Source organism: Perca flavescens, chromosome 20 (genome assembly GCF_004354835.1).
Source record: "Perca flavescens isolate YP-PL-M2 chromosome 20, PFLA_1.0, whole genome shotgun sequence".
NCBI lineage: Eukaryota > Metazoa > Chordata > Actinopteri > Perciformes > Percidae > Perca > Perca flavescens.
This window is the reverse complement of record NC_041350.1, coordinates 28,903,258-28,923,622: the sequence shown is the minus strand read 5'-3', so window position 1 is coordinate 28,923,622 and position 20,365 is coordinate 28,903,258. Positions and strand designations below refer to the sequence as shown.

Sequence of the window (20,365 nt, the reverse complement as noted above, 5' to 3'; positions counted from 1 at the left end):
GTTAATGTTGCACCTGGTGAAGGTGGAATTGATATCAACGACTTATACTGCTGGGTAGTTTAACATATTATAATAGAGCATACTTTATTATTCCTTTGCAAAGTTTCAGGGCTTGTTTTAGCTGTGGTTTACCTGGGAATGTTGCAATACCAGACTACATAGTGTGGAATCACCAACACCTTGGAACCGGAATATCACATTAATCAGTGATCCTGTGCGTCAAGTAAATGCAGACTGATAGAAATAAGATGTCCAAATACAAATAAAATGTACTCTGACTGGGTTTTACAGTGAAGTGCAGGCAGATGTGAAAAGTAATACGTTTGTTCATTTAATTGATGTTTCATGTGAACGCCCTGCTGATTTGAAACTCCTTAAGATTTCCGACTGCTTTAAAATGTAATTATAAGAAAGATGTAGGGACTGAATGAACAAATCAGCAGCTCATCTTTTGGTCCCTTTCCAAGTGAGCATGCAGAGAAAATATATTTCAGAACCTAAGAGGGATCTGATCGAATCAACCACACATCAGATACAGAGACAGATGTACAGCGAGATGGAAATCTTTCATCAGATATGAGAGGTAGTTTTCTAATTCCTTGAAACACAAATTAATGACAGTACACATCAAAGCAGTGCAAACTAAGATTATAAGGTGGCTGAATATATTATTTATTATCAGTGGTAGGAGAGCTGTTTTTCTTGCTGCTGCGTCTTTCGGTAACAGTCCTCCACATGTTCTGTAGGGCGACTCGGGCCATGAGCAAGGTGATGGTGAAGTTACGTCGGTACCATTCCCTGAACATGAGAAGAAGGAGAAGAGAATTAGAAGAAGTGTGTTCAATCCAGTAATACAGTACGATTTAACAAATACAAAAACAAATCATTTTAGATTTGCAAATGATTGATTTGGTTGTTTTTTTTTTAATACAAAGCATTTTAAAGTATTTAATCAAATGGCCACATCATTTATGATGCTACAGTAGATGCTAACCTTCAACATGAACAATACGGAAATTAGTGTGAGTAAATGTAGAATTGCATAATTAAATAAAGGGTTGTTGTACTGGAAGTACTTTTTTATGAATATTGTTAATAGAATGAGCCAAGAAAGCAATAATACCTGAGGGAAGAAATGTTATTCCTTTGATTTATTCTAACCTGAGACTATTAGCGCTGGCCGCTGGGTACTGAATTCCATACTTTTTGGGCACCAACCGAATCGCCTCTGAAGTATCGAGTATCGAAAATTCCCTTGTCATTCAATTTCAATCCCTAAGGAGTAAATCTCATCAGCGTCAGTGAGCCAATAAGCACGCCACATGCTTCTACCAAGATCTAATAATGTTTGTGATTGGCTGTCTAACGTTACACGTCATAGAGACACTCTACGTTACACAGAGACGGGGCTCACGTAGTAGCAACGGAAAAATAAATAAAATTTGTGCCGTAATGTTGTAATTTATTTTTGTTTTATAAATTTGGTATTGAAAAAAGTACCGTTTAGGAACCGTTATCGAAGTCACGGTATTGGTATCGGTACAGGTGTGGAACGTTTTTGGACGATACCCAGCCCTAGAGATAATAACAAAAGGTAGAGTTTAACTCTCGCATGCAGAAAAAAGAAAAGAAAAAGAAAAGCAGTTGCGGAGGTGATGTGTGTGGGCAGTGAACGTCATTCTTTATGAAGGACTCGCTGAGCTAAAAACAAGTCAGCCACTTTGGAATGCTAATGCACAGAAAGCTCTTCAAAGGCTGCGATGTTTGTTGCTCTCTAGGTGCAGTATATAACGGTCTGTTTCAGCCCACAGCTCCCGTGGAGGGAGATGTACCCCCCCCTCACCACCACCCAGCGGCACCCTGGGAGATACCCAGCTGCAAAACAACTCACTTGTTATAATCTGCGTGGCGTAGTCGGTTTGTTTCCAGGAAGCTCTTGTAAAACACCGCCATTTCTTCACTGTTCAGGGCCCGGCGGCGTCCTGGGGGGGGGGGGAGCACAGGGGGGGAAAAGTCACCAGATGTTACATAAAAACACATCAATGTGTATGAAAATGTCATTTTTTGTGCTGTTTTTGTGGTTTGTTTTTTACAGGGGTGAGAGGAGGGGGGGAGAGGAGGGCAAGGGGAGGAAGAGGAGGGCAAGGGGGAGGAAGAGGAGGTGAGAACAAATCAAGCACAGAGGGAAGGAGAGGAGACAAACCGACAGAAGGACAAAAGAAAAGAAGAATGGAGGGAACGAGGTGAAGAGGAAGATGAGGGAGAAAAGATGAGGAGGAAAGGAGACAGAGATAAAAAAAAAAAAAAAAACAGTGAGGAAGGAAGGGAGCAAGGGAAGAAGCAAGGAAGGAGATGAAGAGGAAGGAGAGGAGACACAAGGAGGGAAGTAGGTGAGGGGAAGAAAGGGAAGTAAGGCTAAGGGGGAGATAGGGAGAAAAGAGTTGGAGGAGAGGGAACAGAAGTAAAAAGATGAGAAAGAAAGCAAGGAAGGAAGCAAGGGAAGAAGCAAGGAAGGACAGAGGGAAGGCGATGAAGAGGAATGAAGAATGGAGGGAAAGAGGTGATGAGGGAGGAAAAAGGAGAAGGAGAGGAGACAGAGGTAAAAAGGGGAGGAAGAAAGGAAGGAAGGAAACAAGGAAACAAGGAAAGAGAGAGAAGGAGGAGTGAAAAATAAAGATCAAGACAAATTTTGCAGACTTCAGCGCTCAGTTTTAAGGTTAATCTCTAACACGGCCTGACAGACTAAACTGGCTCACAGATTATACACAATACATTTGCAAATGCATGCAGCATGAGTTTTTATTTTTTTTACACTTTAATATATGCATAAAAAGCTGCAAGTCCTCACCTTGCTCATCACGCACACTCAAGCCTTTTGCTTTTAGTGATGAAAAGATGAACACATCTTTTTCCTGCAGAGAGCATAATGGTTCATTAGTTTTCTTTCTTCCGATTTTACGACACAAACAAAAAGACAACGATGACCCAGGTTGAATACAGACAACAGATCAACAGGGTTGGTCTCAGCGAGTCAGAAAACTTCCAGAACAAATGGATGCACACAACCAAAATATTCACATTTAGGACAACTCAGTTTTCCTGTCTTTCCTTTCCTTTCTATCAGTGGCCGTATAGCACTCAAATTAAATTGGAAATGTGAAACAAATGAATTGAATGACCATTTATTATGTTGCAGATTAGGCAGCGTAGGCAGAACCCCTATGAAAGTAAAAATAGGTTTTTGAAAATATCTTTGCTCAATAAATAGCATCAAACTCAAGGTATTTATTTCCTCACTAAGTTTTGAACATAACTCTTTGCATAAGAAAGGGGACAATAAGGTCTGCTACTGCACCTTTTGACACCTAATGCAGGGGTCTCCAACATCTTTTAGGCCAAGGACCCCTTAACTGAGAGAGAAACGGAGCAGGGACCCCTACTACAAATATTGTATAAAATTCAGTATAAAAGTTGCATATTAAACTGGGCCTACAAAAAGCCTTTAAACACACATTTTTAGTGCATAGAATACCAAGCTATTAAATAATTGTTGGCATGATTTTATAAATCATGTTTTAATGTTAAAAATACATATGGTACAGTGAATCCTTAAGGATTAACTTGGGCCAGTAACAGTATAATCAATGTGTGGTTGTTTTTTTCAACAAAAAGGCTGATTAATATTTGCTAATAACATGTTAGATTAATGTTAAGACATTTACATTTTTGAAAAAACTTTCACATAAGGTTGGTGGCCCCCCACTGCATGATGTCAGGGACCCCTTGTTGAAGATCTCTAACAGCTTTGTGGTGCACTGCTGCTCTCTGCTGGTGGAAAGAACAACTTACAGCATGTAAGACAGAGCTGAGCATGCAGGACACTACCACTCACTGACACTTCCACATGTGGAGGCTCTGCAGAGGTCAGCATCTCTGGGGGGGGGGATGTTTGCTGATTCAGAGGCTTTGCTCTGTACCATCCTGTTGTCTAAACACATACACAGTAAACGTGGTCCTTCATTTAGGGCTGCCAGTCTGAGGAAAGTATGTGCTATGCGATAAGGTTGTTGAATAACCTGATAACGATATTACTACGATATACATAAACAGATATTAAAGTGTACTCAGTTCTGCATTTCTGCCGTATTCTGCTAAAAGCAACAAACTGCTTGTGGAATTTGAAACAAATGAAAGGAAAGCATTACTTTCATTGGACCAACTGAAAATTGAATTGAATATAAAAGGCACCACTAAAAAAGACTTTCCATTTAAAGTGCCATTTTCTACTGATATTTTCTTTCAACTAACAAAAAAAAAATCTTGGGAGTGCTTTTATATGTCATGGCAATAAAAAAAAAAATGGTATATTGTGCAGCCCTAACTTCTTTATATAACTGCTAAAGCAATGAGTCCATTAGCCGACTGATCCATCGACAGAATAATAATCCACAACCGTTTGATCATTTCCACTATTTATTCAGCAAAAATGCCAAACATCCACTGAGGATTTGTTGCCTTTCTGTTTTTATTAACATCATAAATAATAAGATGTTTGGTTATTTTATATTTTGGACATCAGTTGGTTTCTGGGACTTTTTTTCTTCACAGATTAAGAAATAATCATTAGTTGCTGCCTTATTTGAAATAAACTTTAGTTCGTTGCAGCTCTTTTACTTTCATTTCAATTACATGGAACTTTTTGCGGGTGTTTTTCTTTTCATCTCTGCTTATTGTGATGGAGCATAATTTTGATTATTATATCATTAGCATTTACTGCATTTTAATCACACTGCTTAAATTAAAACATTGTTAGCAATACAAAAGACTCAGAGAGTCTTAAAACCAAAAATAACTACTACAACTTCAAAATAAGGAAACTCTGTTTCTGTAGATTATTAATTAATGAATTTAGCTTTCTTGATTTTGGCAAGGCCTTTGATTATTCTGTAATAGTGTAAAAGACTATACTCCCGCACAACCTCAGCACCAGGTTTACTGAAAATAGACTTTGTGCGGGCAGGGCAGAGTTTTATTTTCCTCATTTGCAACATATGTTGTCTGTGATGTGCCTTTGTCTTGTTGTATATATATTCCTAATAAAGTGAGGTTGTTTTTCCATAAACATTAAATGCATTACTTCTGTGCAGCAGAAGTTTAGATTACCTCCAGGGCCCCCAGCCCAAGGCCCAGTAAATGGCTCTAACGCTGGGCTAACATGCTCCATGGCACACAGCCTTCCTCCCAAGCCCCAGTAAGTGGCTCTTACCCCGGGTTAACATGTTCCAGGGGCCCCAGCCTCCCTCCCAAGCCCCAGTAAGTGGCTCCAAGCCTGAGTTAACCTGCTCCAGAGTCCCCAGCCTCCCTCCCAAGCCCCAGTAAGTGGCTATATGGCTGGTTATTGACCTCCAGGGCTTCTGGGCCTCCCCCCCATGCCCCAGTAAGTGGCTATATGGCTGGGTACTGACCTCCAGGGCCTCCCCCCAATGCCCCAGTAAGTGGCTATATGGCTGGGTACTGACCTCCAGGGCTCCCGGGCCTCCCCCCCATGCCCCAGTAAGTGACTCCATGGCTAGTGAACACAACTTTGTATATATACACTCTGCCTCAGTGTCCTGAATCAAAAAACACTTCCACCTTGCTGTAGCTGATGTTCTGCTTGGTCCAGAAGTCGTGGTTCCAGTCCTCCGTCTCCTGCCTCAGGTGTCTCAGACGTTTCTCAAGCTCCGATTCGTTCCCAGGGACGTGGTACACGATTGGCCGCAGGTTGGAAAGAGGGTTGGGTGGACCGATCCAGTCGTGCGTGGAGCTGGCTGCTGGTCTGAAGGCAGATCTCTACGTAGACAATAAAAACAAAGTCATTTGAGATGACAATATTATCGTATTTATTTAAAAAAACGATAACACTGTTCTATACACATCACGAAAAGGTGGGACATTTGTGTTAGTTGAAAGAAAATATCGACAGAAAACTGCACTTTAAAATATAGCTGTCATCCTTTTTTAGTGGTGCCTTTTATATTAAATTCAATGTTCAGTCAATTGAAGAGTTGAATTTGCATAAACTGAGTAAAACAGGGGTTTTCAACATTTTTTAAGCCAAGGACCCCTTTATCTGAGAGAGACGGATCAGGGGGGTCCCTACTACATATATTGTATTATGTTGGACATTAAACTGGGCCTTAAACAATGTGTGGGTGGTGGCCTAAAGCCTTAATACATAGCTATTTAGTGCATGGACTGGATCTGTGGATGGCTATCTTAGAGACTACCTTACCTATGGGCCTATCATCAATGTTGTTGTTTTTCAGAAATAAGCTGATTTTTATTTGCTAATAATATGTCTGATTCATGTTAAGACAATTTGGTTTTAACAATAATTTGGTGGCCCGCCTGCAGTAACTCTGAGGACCCCCACTAGGGGTCCCAGACCCCCTGTTGAAGATCCTTGGAGTAAACAGTGGAAGTTTTGCACACACAGAAACAGACGGAGGTCACGTGGATTAAATAAACAGCTGAGCGACAGGAACCTGCTTATCATTTCAAAGCAGACTGTGTGATGAGGCAAGCAGCGAGCCAGAGAACACGATGCAGCAGGACTCAGAGTCCAGAAACAGGTAGAAACACACATATATACTTTGAGCATCAAACGCTACATTTCCTGCATTCTGATGCATTTTCCAATTTGGGCCTTTTCTGCAGGCAAATGTCTTTATTCATGTAAATATAAGAATGATTAAATAATGAATCTGCTGTATTATTCAAAACCTTCTGAAGATTCAAAACATTACTCATGTTTCGGGATTTTTTTTTTTTTAGGAATCATGCACGTTAACAACAAATATTTGCTTGCCACAGCATTTATTTCCCCATGTATAAACGTATTTATATCTATGGGTAGAACAACTGCATTGCTAACACTGGTTCAGTCAGAGAATGTGAACTTGTGTCAATGTTATTATTAAAGCGGTCAGAGGGTTATCTTATCAGTTTTTAATTTAGGTAATGTTTGTAAAAAAAAAAAAAGCAGTTTCTTTAATACTCTACTGAAATATGTCAGTGATGGAATGTAACTAATAAACTACTCTACGTACTGAAGTAGTATTTATTTGGCATAATTAGTTACTTTGCAGATTTGGATGATTAATACAAAATATAACCAAGAAATAAATGAGGATGTATTAGTATAGGTTAAAATTACCAGCAGTATTAAAATGTTTAAAGCACATTCTGCATAATGAGCAACATTACTTTTTAACTGTTGGTACACTGTTATATTGCTTTTGTACTTTTTAAGATTTTGAGTATTTTGTACACTGTGGTATTGAATACTTCTTCCATCACTGCATTTTTAATGCATAACTTTACTTTATAATGGAGTATTTTGATTTTTTGTTTCATATGCATGCATATAAAAAGAAAACGTGGCAACAACCACAGCAACAGTACCATGGCAACACACGCACGCTGGTGTGATTGTAAACGAAGTGCCGAGGACGTAACGCTTCCTGTAAGTCGAATATTCAACATGGTAGCTCTTATATTCAATATGTTCTACGAGGAATTATGATTTACTGTACGAACCTTTGGTGTTTTGTCCGGTTGGGTTGCCAGTTTGGAGCTGCACTGCCGAATAGTCAGTGCTGATAAACTGCATGGAGGAGAGTGGAGGGTAAAAGGACTGAACACCCTCCATGTTAAACAGCCCGCTGCTGCTACTGCTGCTTTGGACGCCATTTTAATTAACCCAAACTAAACTGCAGTCTTAAGGAGAGTCAGTAGCCGTTACAGAGCAGAGTATCCCCGTGTTAATATTATCCAACAGAGTACTTCAGCAAGGGAGTTCATGTCGGTGTCCTTCTGTGTGAGCACAGCCGTTTCTGGTCACTCCCACAACGAAAGGACGGGCTCCAAAATGTTACCGGCGCAGCCCGTGATTGAGCCAGTCGGGCGGGGTTTCTTGTACAGTACCAGTGAAAGTTTGGACACACTTTCCCAATCAAGTGAATGGGTAAGTGTGTCCATTCGCTTGAATGCTTTCTGCTATGAAAATCGCAAATGCATTATTGTCATAATGATTATTATTGTTACCAGGCCAGCTGACAGTCTTGCCTGGGCCCGGGACGAGATCTTAGATTACACAGATTTTTGATCAGTGGCCAAACCATTTTTATGTTGGGGGTGAGGGTGGGGTTCTTGACCACCATTTCCAGGACAATTAGGAAGAAAACAAATAAAAAACTTTTATGTAATTCAAATATTATGCTACATATTTTTTTCCACAAATAGGCCTATTTAAAAAAAGATTTTTAATTATTCCATAATTTAATGAGGGCCCAGTTCTGCCCCCCACTTCGTTGATAACATTATTAAATAAACCGTCCACATGTTGCTTTTTTTCATTTCTTTAGGTAAAATCAAGGCGTGTAGTAATGCAGGGCCACCTTCACTGAATGCGTGCGTGCTCCAGCGGCCAGGTAAGGGGCCCACTTCCTAACAGAGGGAAAGGAATATAGAAAGATTTGTTTTATTGTTATTATTCTTTTTTTAAATATCATTAACAGTTTAATCGTTGGTTATGATGACAAAGATGCTCTATTACAATCAAATAGGCTACAGGTAGAATGCTAATAATAAGTAATTAGTGTTCCTTGTCAGATCTTTATACTACTTTTTTAAGGGTACTTGAACACGACACCCGCACATAGCACCCGCACAGCCACAGTATAAAAATGGAGCACACCCATGTTGGACGACCAAAACTTACACGACGTCAAAAAATAGCTAAGTCTATCACCGGCAAAATGACACGTTCATGTTTTTTATTCTACGTAGATATGTATTTAATACACGTCAACTAAACACCGATTAACATTTTGTATTCGTCGAGAAAAACAAACGCCGGTTAAACGGGTTTATCCCCCCCTCAAAGGAACGAAGAGAAACTCCGCGTTAGTTCGTACGCGTGAGCTGGAAAGTAAGGTAACGTTAGCTAGGTAGGCTAATGTTTAGCTTTAATCAGGGGAGGTGCGCACTTTTCCGCAACAGTTCAGATGGCTGTACGCTGGCTATGCAGGTAAGTTAAGGGTGGAACTATTAAAGTGACAAAGCGGTGTGTGTGTGTGTGTATTTAAACCCCCAAAAAGCTGGAGTTATCCGGCCAAAAGGTGGGGCCGAGTCAGGTGATGATGATGATCATCATCAGTAGCAACAACAATAGGGGCATGATGTCGGTGAAAACAGTGTTCGGTTACAGCTTTGTTGGGTCCAAAGTGGTTATTAAAACAATCTGTAAGTTTCAGTAAGATATCATTTGGTAAAGTAAGTTTTTTAAAAGCGAGAGACGGCGGAGGAAGCCCCTCTGCTAGTCTGTGGGAGGGGCGACACCAGCCCAACCGCAGTCAGTCGCTCGCTCGTTAGGTGCTGAAGCTGACCGGAGGAGCACCACCGAAATCTCGCTCTTATTTGGGGGTGGTTATCCATCTGGATGCCACTTTGCTCCACGACCCGCCCTGCTGTGGCCGATGGAAACAGACATCCGTAGAAATGTGCGCGCATGTATTCGGAGTTCTAAAAAGGTGAGCAAATAATGCTCTGTGTGTGTGTGTGTGTGTGTGTGCGCGCGTGTGTGTGTGTAGTTCAGAGAGAGAGAGAGAGAGCCACAGGATATAGCTGACAGGAGATGCTTCAAGGTGTTTTGTGTGAATCCGGAGATGTGGGGCGTTATGTGTTGGTTCTGATAATCGGTCTCCCGGCAGGGCAGATACACCTTCGCAACCAGCTGTGCCAAATAGGATTTTGTATGGTGACATAATGCGCAAAGCCGTGCAGGACCGGTGCATGCAGCCATGCAGGAAGGTGCTTGGACGGTTTTGGGGGAAGATTTAAAGCAAGGATGTTGGGGGTTGCTCGTTGCATGTTACCTCCAGTCATCTGCAAAGACATTGTGTAAAAAAAAAAAAAAAAAATGTCATAATCAGCCGAGGTGCCCTGAAAGCATGATGTGGTTGTTGCATATGAACACCAAGCCCACAATGTGATGTTTTGTCATCCACAGCACCAATACCACTGACTGGAATAGACAGGATTATGTTATCAGCATTCCCTAAATTACTTTTTAAAATAACATTTCTTTTTACAATTAACACTTGCACATGTCAAGGTAGACTGAAACGTAAAACATATTTTTGGTGTTTCATTTTTTTTTTTTTACCTCTGTTCTTAATGCTGTGTGACTCATGGGAGGGAAGATTCCTACTAGCAAACCTATTCTTAGCTTCATCACATCAGACTCCCTTTCTTTTCTTGTCTCTCTTGGATCAAATAAAGGGATGAGCTGTTTTTGCCAGGCTGGAGTGGATTTTGCTGAGATTATCCTAATAAATACTCCCGATGTGTAAGCTCTGGCGCCGGCATGCGTCCATACACTATTCTGGAAATGCCCAGCCCCTCGCCCTCCTACACGAAAGTACTTTAGGGAATGCTGATAACATAATCCTGTCTATTCCAATACGTGTTATTGATGCTGTGGGTAAAGTAACAACATATTGTGGGCTTTGTGTTCATATGCAACAATCACATCATGCTTTTAGGGCACCTCGGCTGATAACGACAGCCTGTCTCGTGACGCAACCTTCTCCCCTGAGCCAGGTTTGGTTGCAGAAACTACAACCGTACGGTCCTTATCGTAATCCTGAGTATTACTGTTCACCATGCAGATGTAGAAAGGTCTTTGATGTGGCCGTTTGTAGATTGATGGGAAGAATTTCTCTCTTTCCTTTTCTTTATTCCTGTATAATATATTTGAACGCTGGAGGTGGTTCATTGTTTCAAGCTAAAGGTTTACATTGTGATTATGGATGAATTACTGATGGGGCAGCAACCCCGGGGCCCGGGGTGCTCCAGGTCAGAGCCTCTGTGTGCATGACTGCTAATATTAATGTTATAACGTCACAGAGTCCACTTAAAGGTAGGAATGTCCTGATCATGATTTTTTTTTTGCTCCTGATCAAAGTATTTTGATGTATATTATCTGTCCACCTTGTCCAATCCAGTATGTGTTTATTTTTCCCATCATATTACAGCTACACACAGCATTCAAATACAGTAAAATTAGTAAAGCAGTTTAAACCAGAACAATAGTATACCTCCGCTTAAAAAAAAAACTCTGTGTCTCAAGCTTCCTCTGATGGTTTCCTATAATATTTGTATATTTTGCGGTAGTATTTTGTATAGTATCTCTGCTCAGGAGTTGTCAGTGTGGATCTGTAATGGCAGCAGGCTTTGCACAGGAGTCAGACAGCCTCTCTTCATCTCCAGTGTGAAGTGAAGTTCAGGGGCCGCTTCTGAACCAACAGCAGCATGAGAGACTTCTGGAAAGTCTGCAAAGGGTTGCTAAAAGACAAAGACTGAAAATAGATGCAACGCAACTACAAAGAGATGCAAAAACGGCTACAAAGAGACAACTACAACCCAACAAAAACGACTCAAAGATGCGAAACGACGACAAAGAGACACACAACAAATAGAGACTGCACAGATGCAGAACAACTACAAATAGACGCAACACAACTACAAAGAGATGCAAAACAACTACAAGGAGACAACGCAACTAGAAGGATGCAAAACTACAGAGATGCAAATAGACAAAACTACAACAAGAGGCCTTACAACACAAAGATGCAAAACAATTACAGAGACCCGCAACTATAAAGATATGCAAAATGACTATACAGAGGCAGAATTACTACAAAAAGACACTAAAAAACTACAAAATGATGCAAAATGACTACAATAAGACTAAACCACTACAAAGACAGTCAAACGACTGCCCCACTGCCACACCCTTCTCTTTAAAACGAGCCTACTGATGATGACCTGTATATACGGTAGCTTAATACAACACAACTGTCTTTACCTCAAGGTTACTGACATATCTGAGAACTCGGGCTGCAACTACTGATTATTTTTAATATTTAGTAATCTGCTGGTTATTTTCAGGTAATTGTTCAGTCTATAAAATGTCACAAGTTCCCAGAGCCTTAAGGTGACGGCTCCTGATTTCTTGTTTCATATTCAGGTTACAATGATTCCAAACAGAGAACGCAGCAAATTCTCACATTGGAGAAGTCAGTAAATCTTTGGCCTTTTGGCTCAAAAGATATATGTATAATTTAGCAGCTTAAAAGGGAACCCTGTTATTAATCCGACTAAGAAGTGCTGAAGACATATAATTCTATTCTAAGTAGTGTTGAATTGGGAATACATTTCTCAGCTCGAGGCACTTGTGACACACTTTGACACGCTTTCTACACGAGTGGGGACACTCGCTGAGCTGTTTCCATATTTTGAGCGTTGGTCAGTTGGTGTCCTCCTCAGTATGTGAAGCCTGATTGGCCGGTTGGATCCTGTTAACGTGGAGATATCCCCACCATGTGAGCCGAGGAGCCTGGTAGAAACCCTCAGCCGTACTCTGAATGGTTGTCATGTGGGTGAGACGAAATGTAGGCTATCCTCATTCATTTTCTTACATGATTTGTAAGGGGTAGGGATTTCATAGGAATATATTATGTGGGCATTTGTCCTTGCCTCGTCTTAAGCTGGGTTTTCATGTGATTCATTTGGAGTTAAATCTAATAAGAAAAAAAGTCAAGAAAAGACATTTTTACTCTCATATCAATCACCGTTCAGCCGTTAGAGGGACATATTTACAGCGTCTAACAGGCTGTTTATAGCACTGTTTATGGATGTGGGGTCATTGTGCCGTAGTACTCTGCTTGTTTTTTTTGTGCTGAAGACATGAAAGGGGAGAGAGGGGGAGGGGGGGATGACATGTAGGAAAGGGCCACAGGTCGGAATCAAACCTCTATATTTACCAACTGAGCTATCCGGGCGTCTCTTTCTCTTTTAGTCAGTCTGTTATTGTTGTTGAAAGCTTATGAAGGAGCTTTCTCAGATATAGATAGATAGATAGATAGATAGATAGATAGATAGACAGGCTATTTATTTTAGATAACTTTCATTTACATGTGTTGCAGCTGTATATTTTCAAACTGGTAAAGGAAACCCTGTCTTTGCATTTTATTTTAATCACAATCTGTTTTAATAAAAGAGCTTGTGAAAAGTGGCTTTGACTTAAAACTGAACATTTAGCCCACTTTGTAAAAAAAATACAGAATTATATATTGTGTATCGCCATTCAGCGTTAAGGCGATGCGAGGAAAAATTTGGGTGCACCTAAATTTTGTGCTGGTGCACCTAAATAAAAAAAGTTAGGCGCACCAGTGCAACCAAGGCAAAAAAGTTAGTGTGGAGCCCTGTTACAGCCATTGTGGTTCTCTCACCAGGGTCTGTGTTTTAACCGAAACGCAGACACGTTGTTGCGTTTGTTCCCACTGAAGATGCAGAGAAAGATTTACAAAAATCAAACTTTTGTTTCCAACACAGAAATGCCGCATTATTTACATACCAAGTAGCACGTAAGAACAGGGCTAGTAGCATTTACATCCGACCACGTTGTCGTAAATTCCTTCCGGAGTTGGTGGAGATTTGAATGTTTGGCGGAGGTTGCAAGGTTTGGTTCTCTATGCCTGCTGCTTTGGCGGGGATCCAGACATTAGTTTGAGGTCCTATTCAACCAGTGATGGCTGGGAGTATCTGAAAAGAAACTTTTGAAGTCCTTCTGGCCAGTAGATAACAATGTTGGCTCTGCTGAGGCTCGGCTCTGGATTGTTGCTCATTGTTCTGACTCTCCTTTCATGCTTCCTTTTTTTTTTTTTTTTTTTGTATTCTTCCCCAGCCTGTTTGGGAAGCCCTTTGATGGTGGGAAGAGGATGGACCATGGCGGCCCACAGCAGCAGCAACATCCCATGGAGCAGCAGCAGCAGCCGTACCACCCGCAGCATCCCGCCATGATGCGGCTGTACGAGGTGCAGAAGGAGGTGGCGTCCCTGGGCCCTCAGGTCTGCACCTTCAGCGGCCTGCAAAACGACCGCGACTACAAGCGGCTGGAGCGCGAGCTGACGCGGCTGCTGCTGGAGGTGGACCAGGTGGACACGGAGGGCAAGGCGGAGCTGCAGGGGGCGCGCAAGAGGGCGGCCCAGGAGGTGGAGGGCCTCCTGCGCTACCTGGAGGAGAACGCCACCCATCCGTCCCGCATGGCCATCGAGGAGTTGAGCAACGAGGCGCGGCAGCTGGTGGACGACCGCGTGGTGGCGCCCCAGCGCTCGGGCGGCGCGGCGGAGATCAACGACGAGCTGGTCGACGCCCTGCAGGAGATCGTGCTGCGGCTGACCCAAGTCAAGACCGAGGGGCGGGTGCCGCTCCGCAAGGCGCGCTACCGGGCGCTGACCCGCATGTGCGCCGTGCAGGACGTGATCGAAGGGCGCACGCAGCAGCAGACCCTCTCCCTGCCGCTGTCGGGGGACACCCACGAGGCCGTGCACCGCATCAACCAGGTGATGGTGAAGGTGAGCGTGGCGCGCAGTCAGCTGGTGGCCCTGCTGATGGGCCTGAGCGGCCGGGACAGCTGCACCCACCTGTCCCGAATCCTCACCGAGATGCAGGTGGAGCTGGACGCTCTGGATGTTTCCGGGAACGCGGCCATCCGCAACTACAGGAAACAGGTGGTGGAGGAGATTAACGGGCTGCTTAAACATCTGGATCTGGAGGTGGAAGGAGACGACACGCGCAGGTAGGCGTCACTCAAAGGACGGATCACGGCTACGACCGTTTTCTCTATTTATCCAGGCATCGTTTTGGTCTATACAAATTCAGAAAATGAGTTTAAGATGAAGGGTTCAACGTAGGAAAGCTTTTTGCACACCTCTTTTTGTCAGGCAGGTGCGCTGGATATGATCAAAATTTTTTGAGAAAATCCCGCACACTGACCATTACGCAAGCAATAATTTATTTAGAAGAAAAATACAATGTTTCGGTCTCAGACCTTCATCAGGTAAATTCACACATTCAGCTCAACCATAGCCATACATAGTTTGGATGACTAACCAGGACCAATCAGGTCCAGCTCTTGAATGACGTCATTCATTCACAAAAGTGGCACTCCCATCACGGACTGTGAATAGGAAAAGGCAGAAAAAATGCCACTCAATACATTTAAAACCAATGGCTAGGGTTCAAAATGTCTTGTTTTTGTGTAACCACCAGTTTAAAACTCAAATATATTTAATTTGCTGTCATGGGAGACTATATATATCAACATTTACAAGAATTATTGGCGCTTTTGCTTAAAAAAAAAAAAAGAAAAAGACAATGATAGAAGATTATCCCGATTTATCTTCTGTTGACCAATAGCTTCGGCTCTAGTGCAGCTGTTCATTTACATAAGTTCTTTTCAGCAGGAAATACCACTCTAACATTCTCTACATTTCAAAGTATGAAGTCTACACTGTGCTGTCCTTATACAGTGAGTGTAGCTGATGTTACCCCACATCACCAGTAGCCTGGGTGGTAGACTGGAGGAGGACATTTAGATTTGAATCATTTTTCCCTCTCAGGAGTGAATTAGACTCCCATCACCAGAGAAGCACTGATGGCAATAATACGCCTACCGTGTTCTCTATTATGTACATCAGCAGACTCCAGCACTGATTCAAGTACCACTCCATTCACACGGTTTTTCTTCACGCTGCCTAGTTTTGGGCCTCAATTACAGTGAAGGAAAAAGGTTCTTTAATTAAGTTTGTTTGATACATTACGCACTATAAATAAACGCATCTTAATGGAATGGAAAATGTATTTTAATGTTTATTTGCTTGCAAGACCAGCCAGAATAATAAAAAAAAAAAGAATGCCTTTTTATAATAGAATTCTATAATAGAGTATTTTGTTAGAGTACCTATGGCTTTAAATATGATGCTACTTGACCTATGCTTTTTATTTTGGTGGTATTAACTGTGATTCTCTGTCTGGTGTGGCGGGGCTGCTTACAGAACCCTCAGCTTGGCACAGCTGGTGCCACACTGCAGACATTTCCCCTGCTGGTGCAAATCCTTTCACTGCAAACAACCTACAGATCATTCAAATATCAAGAAGCTAATTTTGTTAGCTGAAAAACCTAGCTATGGTGGGGGGACTCCACTGATTGTACACATCACTATCATCATCATCATCACACATCAGTTTACAAGTGTTTGAAAGTACGACTGCATAAGTAAAAAAAAGTTGTAATAAAAACCTTTTGTGACTCGGGGCTTCATTAACTGCTACTAGCATAACACACCGGAATCTTCAACTAAACCGTCTGTCTCCAGCCGTGTTGCATTGTGGGTAATGTAGGCTAGACTTTAGGTTTTGACGAGCAAGAAGAATGTGTGGAATAAAAAAAGACTATTCCTGGTTCTGCTGCATCGATTTTAATGCTTTTATTTTTAAACTGTCCATCGTGAGTCTGACAGTGTAAATAAATCAGTAGGATTTAGGACTCTTATAGGTCCAATGTGTAGGAATTTATTTCCCATCTAGCGTTGAGATCGTATATCGCAATCAACTCTCTCGCTCCACGCAGTTCAAATTGTGTATCGCAGCTACTGTAGCCTTCACGCTTCAAAAGCCGGTCTCTTGCTCTTTTCAATATCCTTTCTTCTTTTTCTGGGCGAAGAGGAGTCTGGAATTTTCCTGGTGGGCTGATAGTGTTTGGAGGCCGCTCCGGCCGGTGTGATCGCCCGCTGGTCAAACTAACCTGTACGGCGGGCCGCAGCAGCCTCTTATTTCCGAACATTCATCTCTCCCCCCGCCCCCCCGAGAGACTTTTTTTTTTGTCCCACTCCGCGGCAGAATGTATTAAGATAACGTGTGGTCCTCCATGTTTCCTTCTTCAAACTTGCCGGGACCGGGAAGCTACGATACCCATTAGCAGCATTAGCATCACCCATGTGAGTTTATCATGTGACAGAGAAAACGCCAAAGGTGGAGCAGTACGTCCTGTATGTCCCTTACCGGCTAACGTATTTCAAGATGGATCACGAATACGGAGCATGTACGACAGTTCAAGCGAATGCTAATGTAAAATTTCAAGCCAATAGGAATACTTGGAATTGATGGTGGTGGTAAATATTCATGAAAAAGGATAAGTTTGTGAACGGGCAACACAGATTTTGATAATGAACAACTAAACACGTTACACACTGGACCTTAAAAGATTTATGAGGACACTGTGATACAACATTTTTTTTTCAGTTGTTTTAGGTATAATTATGCCTACATTTGTCTTATATTGATATATGTTGGAAAATATCCATACACATCCGGCGTATAAGCGTCGTCGTTTTGGGTCTCTGTGGTCATTTGGCGTCTCTTTGTTGTCTGCTTGTGTCCCTTTGTGGTAGTTTTGCATCTGTTTTCATCATCATCATCATTTCGGACCGCTTTTATCTCCATATCTGACTCTAAAAAGTTGGAAAAGCTAGAGCAGATAATAATAAAGAACACTTTAAAAAAGCTTAAAGACAAAACTTGCTAAATCATTAGATCTGAGAAAAGTCGTTTTAGAAACATTCATTCAGCTTAGGTGCTGCCAAAAATGGCTTGAGTGCTGCACCGTTATAAGGTTTACCTTATAATGGCAGGAAAAACTTTCATAAAGAAAATGTCCCCCAGACCTACTGTATTAGTACTAATACTTGGGTGCTGGAACTAGGGATCAAGGCCGATACCGATTATTAATAGTTAATGAGACATATAACCGATATTTGGGACCGATATGCATTTACAATTGAAATGAAAATCTTTAAATCAAAATTAAGATTTTGGAATCTTACAAACTTCAACACATTTGACCCATTTTCAAAAAGTTTCTGTACCCGAAATTTGGGTTTCTTTCAAACAAATTGTCAAAAGAAATGACGTGGATGGTTCCATACAACTATTACTCTTCACAAGTAAAATAAATGATCAGTCCACTACTTTCATTGAATTTGGGTGTTTTATAAAATGTAATGATAACAATTTAACCAAATTGATAAAGGAACATTAAAAAAGTGACAAATGTTGGAAAAAGCTTCAAAAACTTGGAAAAACAACAACAAAAACGTCCAGAAAATGCAGAAAAAAGCAACAACATTTTTTAAATTTTGACCCAGAAAAATAAAAAGTTGCATGGTCGACGGGTGGACAACACAAGGGTTAAGCAATTACTTAATAAATGAGAAACTTTCAACGTAATAGCCAGTAACAGAGAGGCAGATAGTGTTGTGGGCGGGACATTAAGTCAGAATCCGAAGCAGAGGACCGACCCAGAGCTGTAGCCGAGCCAAAGTACAACACTTTTTAATTCATTAACTTTGTTTATCAGGCAAAGACAACGCTGATACAGATGATCTGCAAACTGCCAAAAAAGGGCCTGATAATCGTCCAGGGCCGAGAATTAGTCCATCCACCGCTAGAACAGTGCTGATCGGGATACTACAGCTAGTAACGATGTATATTACAGGTTTGATCTTCCTGCAGCTCCAGTTTGTGGTTTGTGACTCAGTGTTTCTGTTTCTTCAGGTACGACTTGGGGCAGAACAACTCCATCCGGGAGATCGAGGCGGTGCGAGCTCACGTCTCCCACCTGCGAGACGGTGTCCTGCGGCACTGCATCATGGGGGATCTGAGCTTCAGGCCCAAGGCCGAGCTGCAGAGCCTGCTCACTCACCTGGACCAGGTTGACACGGGCAGAAACCCGTGCATCCGGGAGGCCCGCCGGCGCACCGTGGTGGAGGTCCAGGCCATCATCACCTTCCTGGACCTGCGCGAGGCTCTGGCCCGCCGCCAGCCGGGCCCCAGCGAACACCCGTCGCACCGGGCCGTGTGGCTGGTCCTGGGCAGCCTCTCGGACCTCCAGGCCCAGGCGCTGGGCTTCGATGGCAAGCGACTCGACAAGAGCTACATGATGCTCGAGGAGCTGCTGACCAAACAGCTGCTGGCGCTGGACGCCGTGGACCCGCAGGGCGACGAGACCACCAAGATGGCGCGGAAGCAGGCCGTGAAGTTTGCCCAGAACATTCTCAACTACCTGGACATGAAGACGGACGAGTGGGAGTATTGATGCCATGTTGCTAGACCGGCACGCCGGATGGGACGTCGCTGCAGGAAAGAAAGGAGCTGATAATCTGTGTAAATTAAAAAAAAAAAAAAAAAAAAAAACTGGTACTTATCATTCCACGGGCTTTACATATTGACTCAAATCCCCAGAATGCACTGCAGCAGCGCTTTTCTTTTGTCTTTGTGGTAGTTGTGGCCGAACCTGAGAAAAACACAGAACTCCTTTTTTTTTTTTTTTTTTTTTTCTCAAACACACTTTGAATTTGTGTTGTCCTTTTTTGAAGATTTACTTTAAAAAAATCTCCTGTGTGTGTGTGTGTGTGTGTGTGTGTGTGTGTGTGTGTGTGTGTGTGTGTGTGTGTGTGTGTGTGTGTGTGTGTGTGTGTGTGTTGTTGATATCGATAAAGTGTGATGGATTGCTTAGCAGTGGTCTCCCCGTCTGGCCTGATTAATCTGAGTTGCTAATGGAGTCCGTCAATGCATGTGTTTTAAATACAGTGACCCTAATTATGGAGTCGTCCACGGCTACCGCCTCGGTCCAGATTATAATACCTGTTGTACTGTGCTGATTATGGGCGCCAAAAGTATATATATAAAAAAAAATAATAGGTCAAATTCCAGGAGCGTTTTTATTTTGGTTTTGCTGCAGTTTTGTATTGCAATCAAATTAGGTTTGAATGTATTTGTCAAAGCCGATGGTGTGAACAAATGGGAAATTTGATCTGCAGTGAAAATTGAGAGATTTTAAATGTTTGGTTTTTTTTGAGCTGTCACACGACGAGAAATGCAGCGGAGATGCAGATGAAGTTAGCAGTCGAGACTTTACGTTGTGAGGACGTGTTGAAAAGATAGGAGTACCTTTCCCCTCGCTGTTTGTGTCGCTGTTAGTCTGTAACATGTTGGTTGTGACTGTATGATCGTGCTAGGCTATAAATGGATCAGGTTTTTATTTAATTTTTTTTATTCCGATAGAAGAAAGAGGAGGAGGCGAATTCTTTGCTGCTTTATGTTTCTACCCACTGCTTTCTACTGACTGGGACTGTGAGAGGTCCCCGGGGAGAGGAAGAGGATGAGGAAGGGAGGCTGAGGCGCTGATATCCTCTGGATTGACACATCAAGGCTGAAGCTCACAGGGCCGGCAGTCGGCTCCTGTGCGGTACGGAGCGCTGATGGTAATCGCAGTCGACAGAGCCTTCTAGAAACCTCTCGAAGCTGCTGCTCGAGACGGTGGGAGGAGAAAGGGAAAGGGGAAAAGGACTGGAAGAGAAAAGTCCAAAAAAAATCTCTGTGCCTTTTTAGTTTCACCCTTTCCCTGTGAGCCGGT

General features: G+C 42.4%; 2 protein-coding genes across 5 annotated transcripts; one reads left to right on the top strand and one right to left on the bottom strand.

Annotated features, from left to right (window-relative positions):
- Positions 1-651: 651 nt before the first annotated feature.
- On the bottom strand, positions 652-7,941 carry coa8 (cytochrome c oxidase assembly factor 8). The gene is made up of 5 exons (XM_028566695.1): positions 7,582-7,941; positions 5,635-5,832; positions 2,849-2,912; positions 1,892-1,982; positions 652-798 (listed from the first exon to the last, which is right to left on the bottom strand). The coding sequence occupies exons 1-5, from the start codon at positions 7,732-7,734 to the stop codon at positions 669-671; spliced, it is 636 nt and encodes a 211-aa protein (XP_028422496.1). The 5' UTR covers positions 7,735-7,941; the 3' UTR covers positions 652-668.
- bag5 (BCL2 associated athanogene 5) lies at positions 7,454-19,280 on the top strand. Of its 4 annotated transcripts, XM_028566692.1 has the most exons (4): positions 7,454-7,507; positions 8,409-8,474; positions 13,796-14,689; positions 18,505-19,280. In XM_028566692.1, the coding sequence occupies exons 3-4, from the start codon at positions 13,830-13,832 to the stop codon at positions 19,043-19,045; spliced, it is 1,401 nt and encodes a 466-aa protein (XP_028422493.1). In that variant the 5' UTR covers positions 7,454-7,507; positions 8,409-8,474; positions 13,796-13,829; the 3' UTR covers positions 19,046-19,280. The 4 variants fall into 4 exon arrangements, with proteins under 4 accessions (XP_028422493.1, XP_028422495.1, XP_028422492.1 ...); XM_028566694.1 differs by lacking the exon at positions 8,409-8,474 and having other exon boundaries at positions 7,460-7,507; XM_028566691.1 differs by lacking the exons at positions 7,454-7,507; positions 8,409-8,474 and adding an exon at positions 8,770-9,073.
- Positions 19,281-20,365: the final 1,085 nt, after the last annotated feature.

Coding starts and splice junctions, on each gene's coding strand:
- coa8 (XM_028566695.1), bottom strand. CDS start 7,734: ATGGCGTCCAAAGCAGCAGTAGCAGCAGCGGGCTGTTTAACATGGAGG. Junction 2,913..5,634: donor AGAACATCAGCTACAGCAAG/GTGGAAGTGTTT, acceptor TGCTCTCTGCAG/GAAAAAGATGTGTTCATCTT. Junction 799..1,891: donor CGCCACGCAGATTATAACAA/GTGAGTTGTTTT, acceptor TCTCATGTTCAG/GGAATGGTACCGACGTAACT.
- bag5 (XM_028566690.1), top strand. CDS start 9,544: ATGTGCGCGCATGTATTCGGAGTTCTAAAAAG. Junction 9,576..13,795: donor GTATTCGGAGTTCTAAAAAG/GTGAGCAAATAA, acceptor ATTCTTCCCCAG/CCTGTTTGGGAAGCCCTTTG. Junction 14,690..18,504: donor GAAGGAGACGACACGCGCAG/GTAGGCGTCACT, acceptor CTGTTTCTTCAG/GTACGACTTGGGGCAGAACA.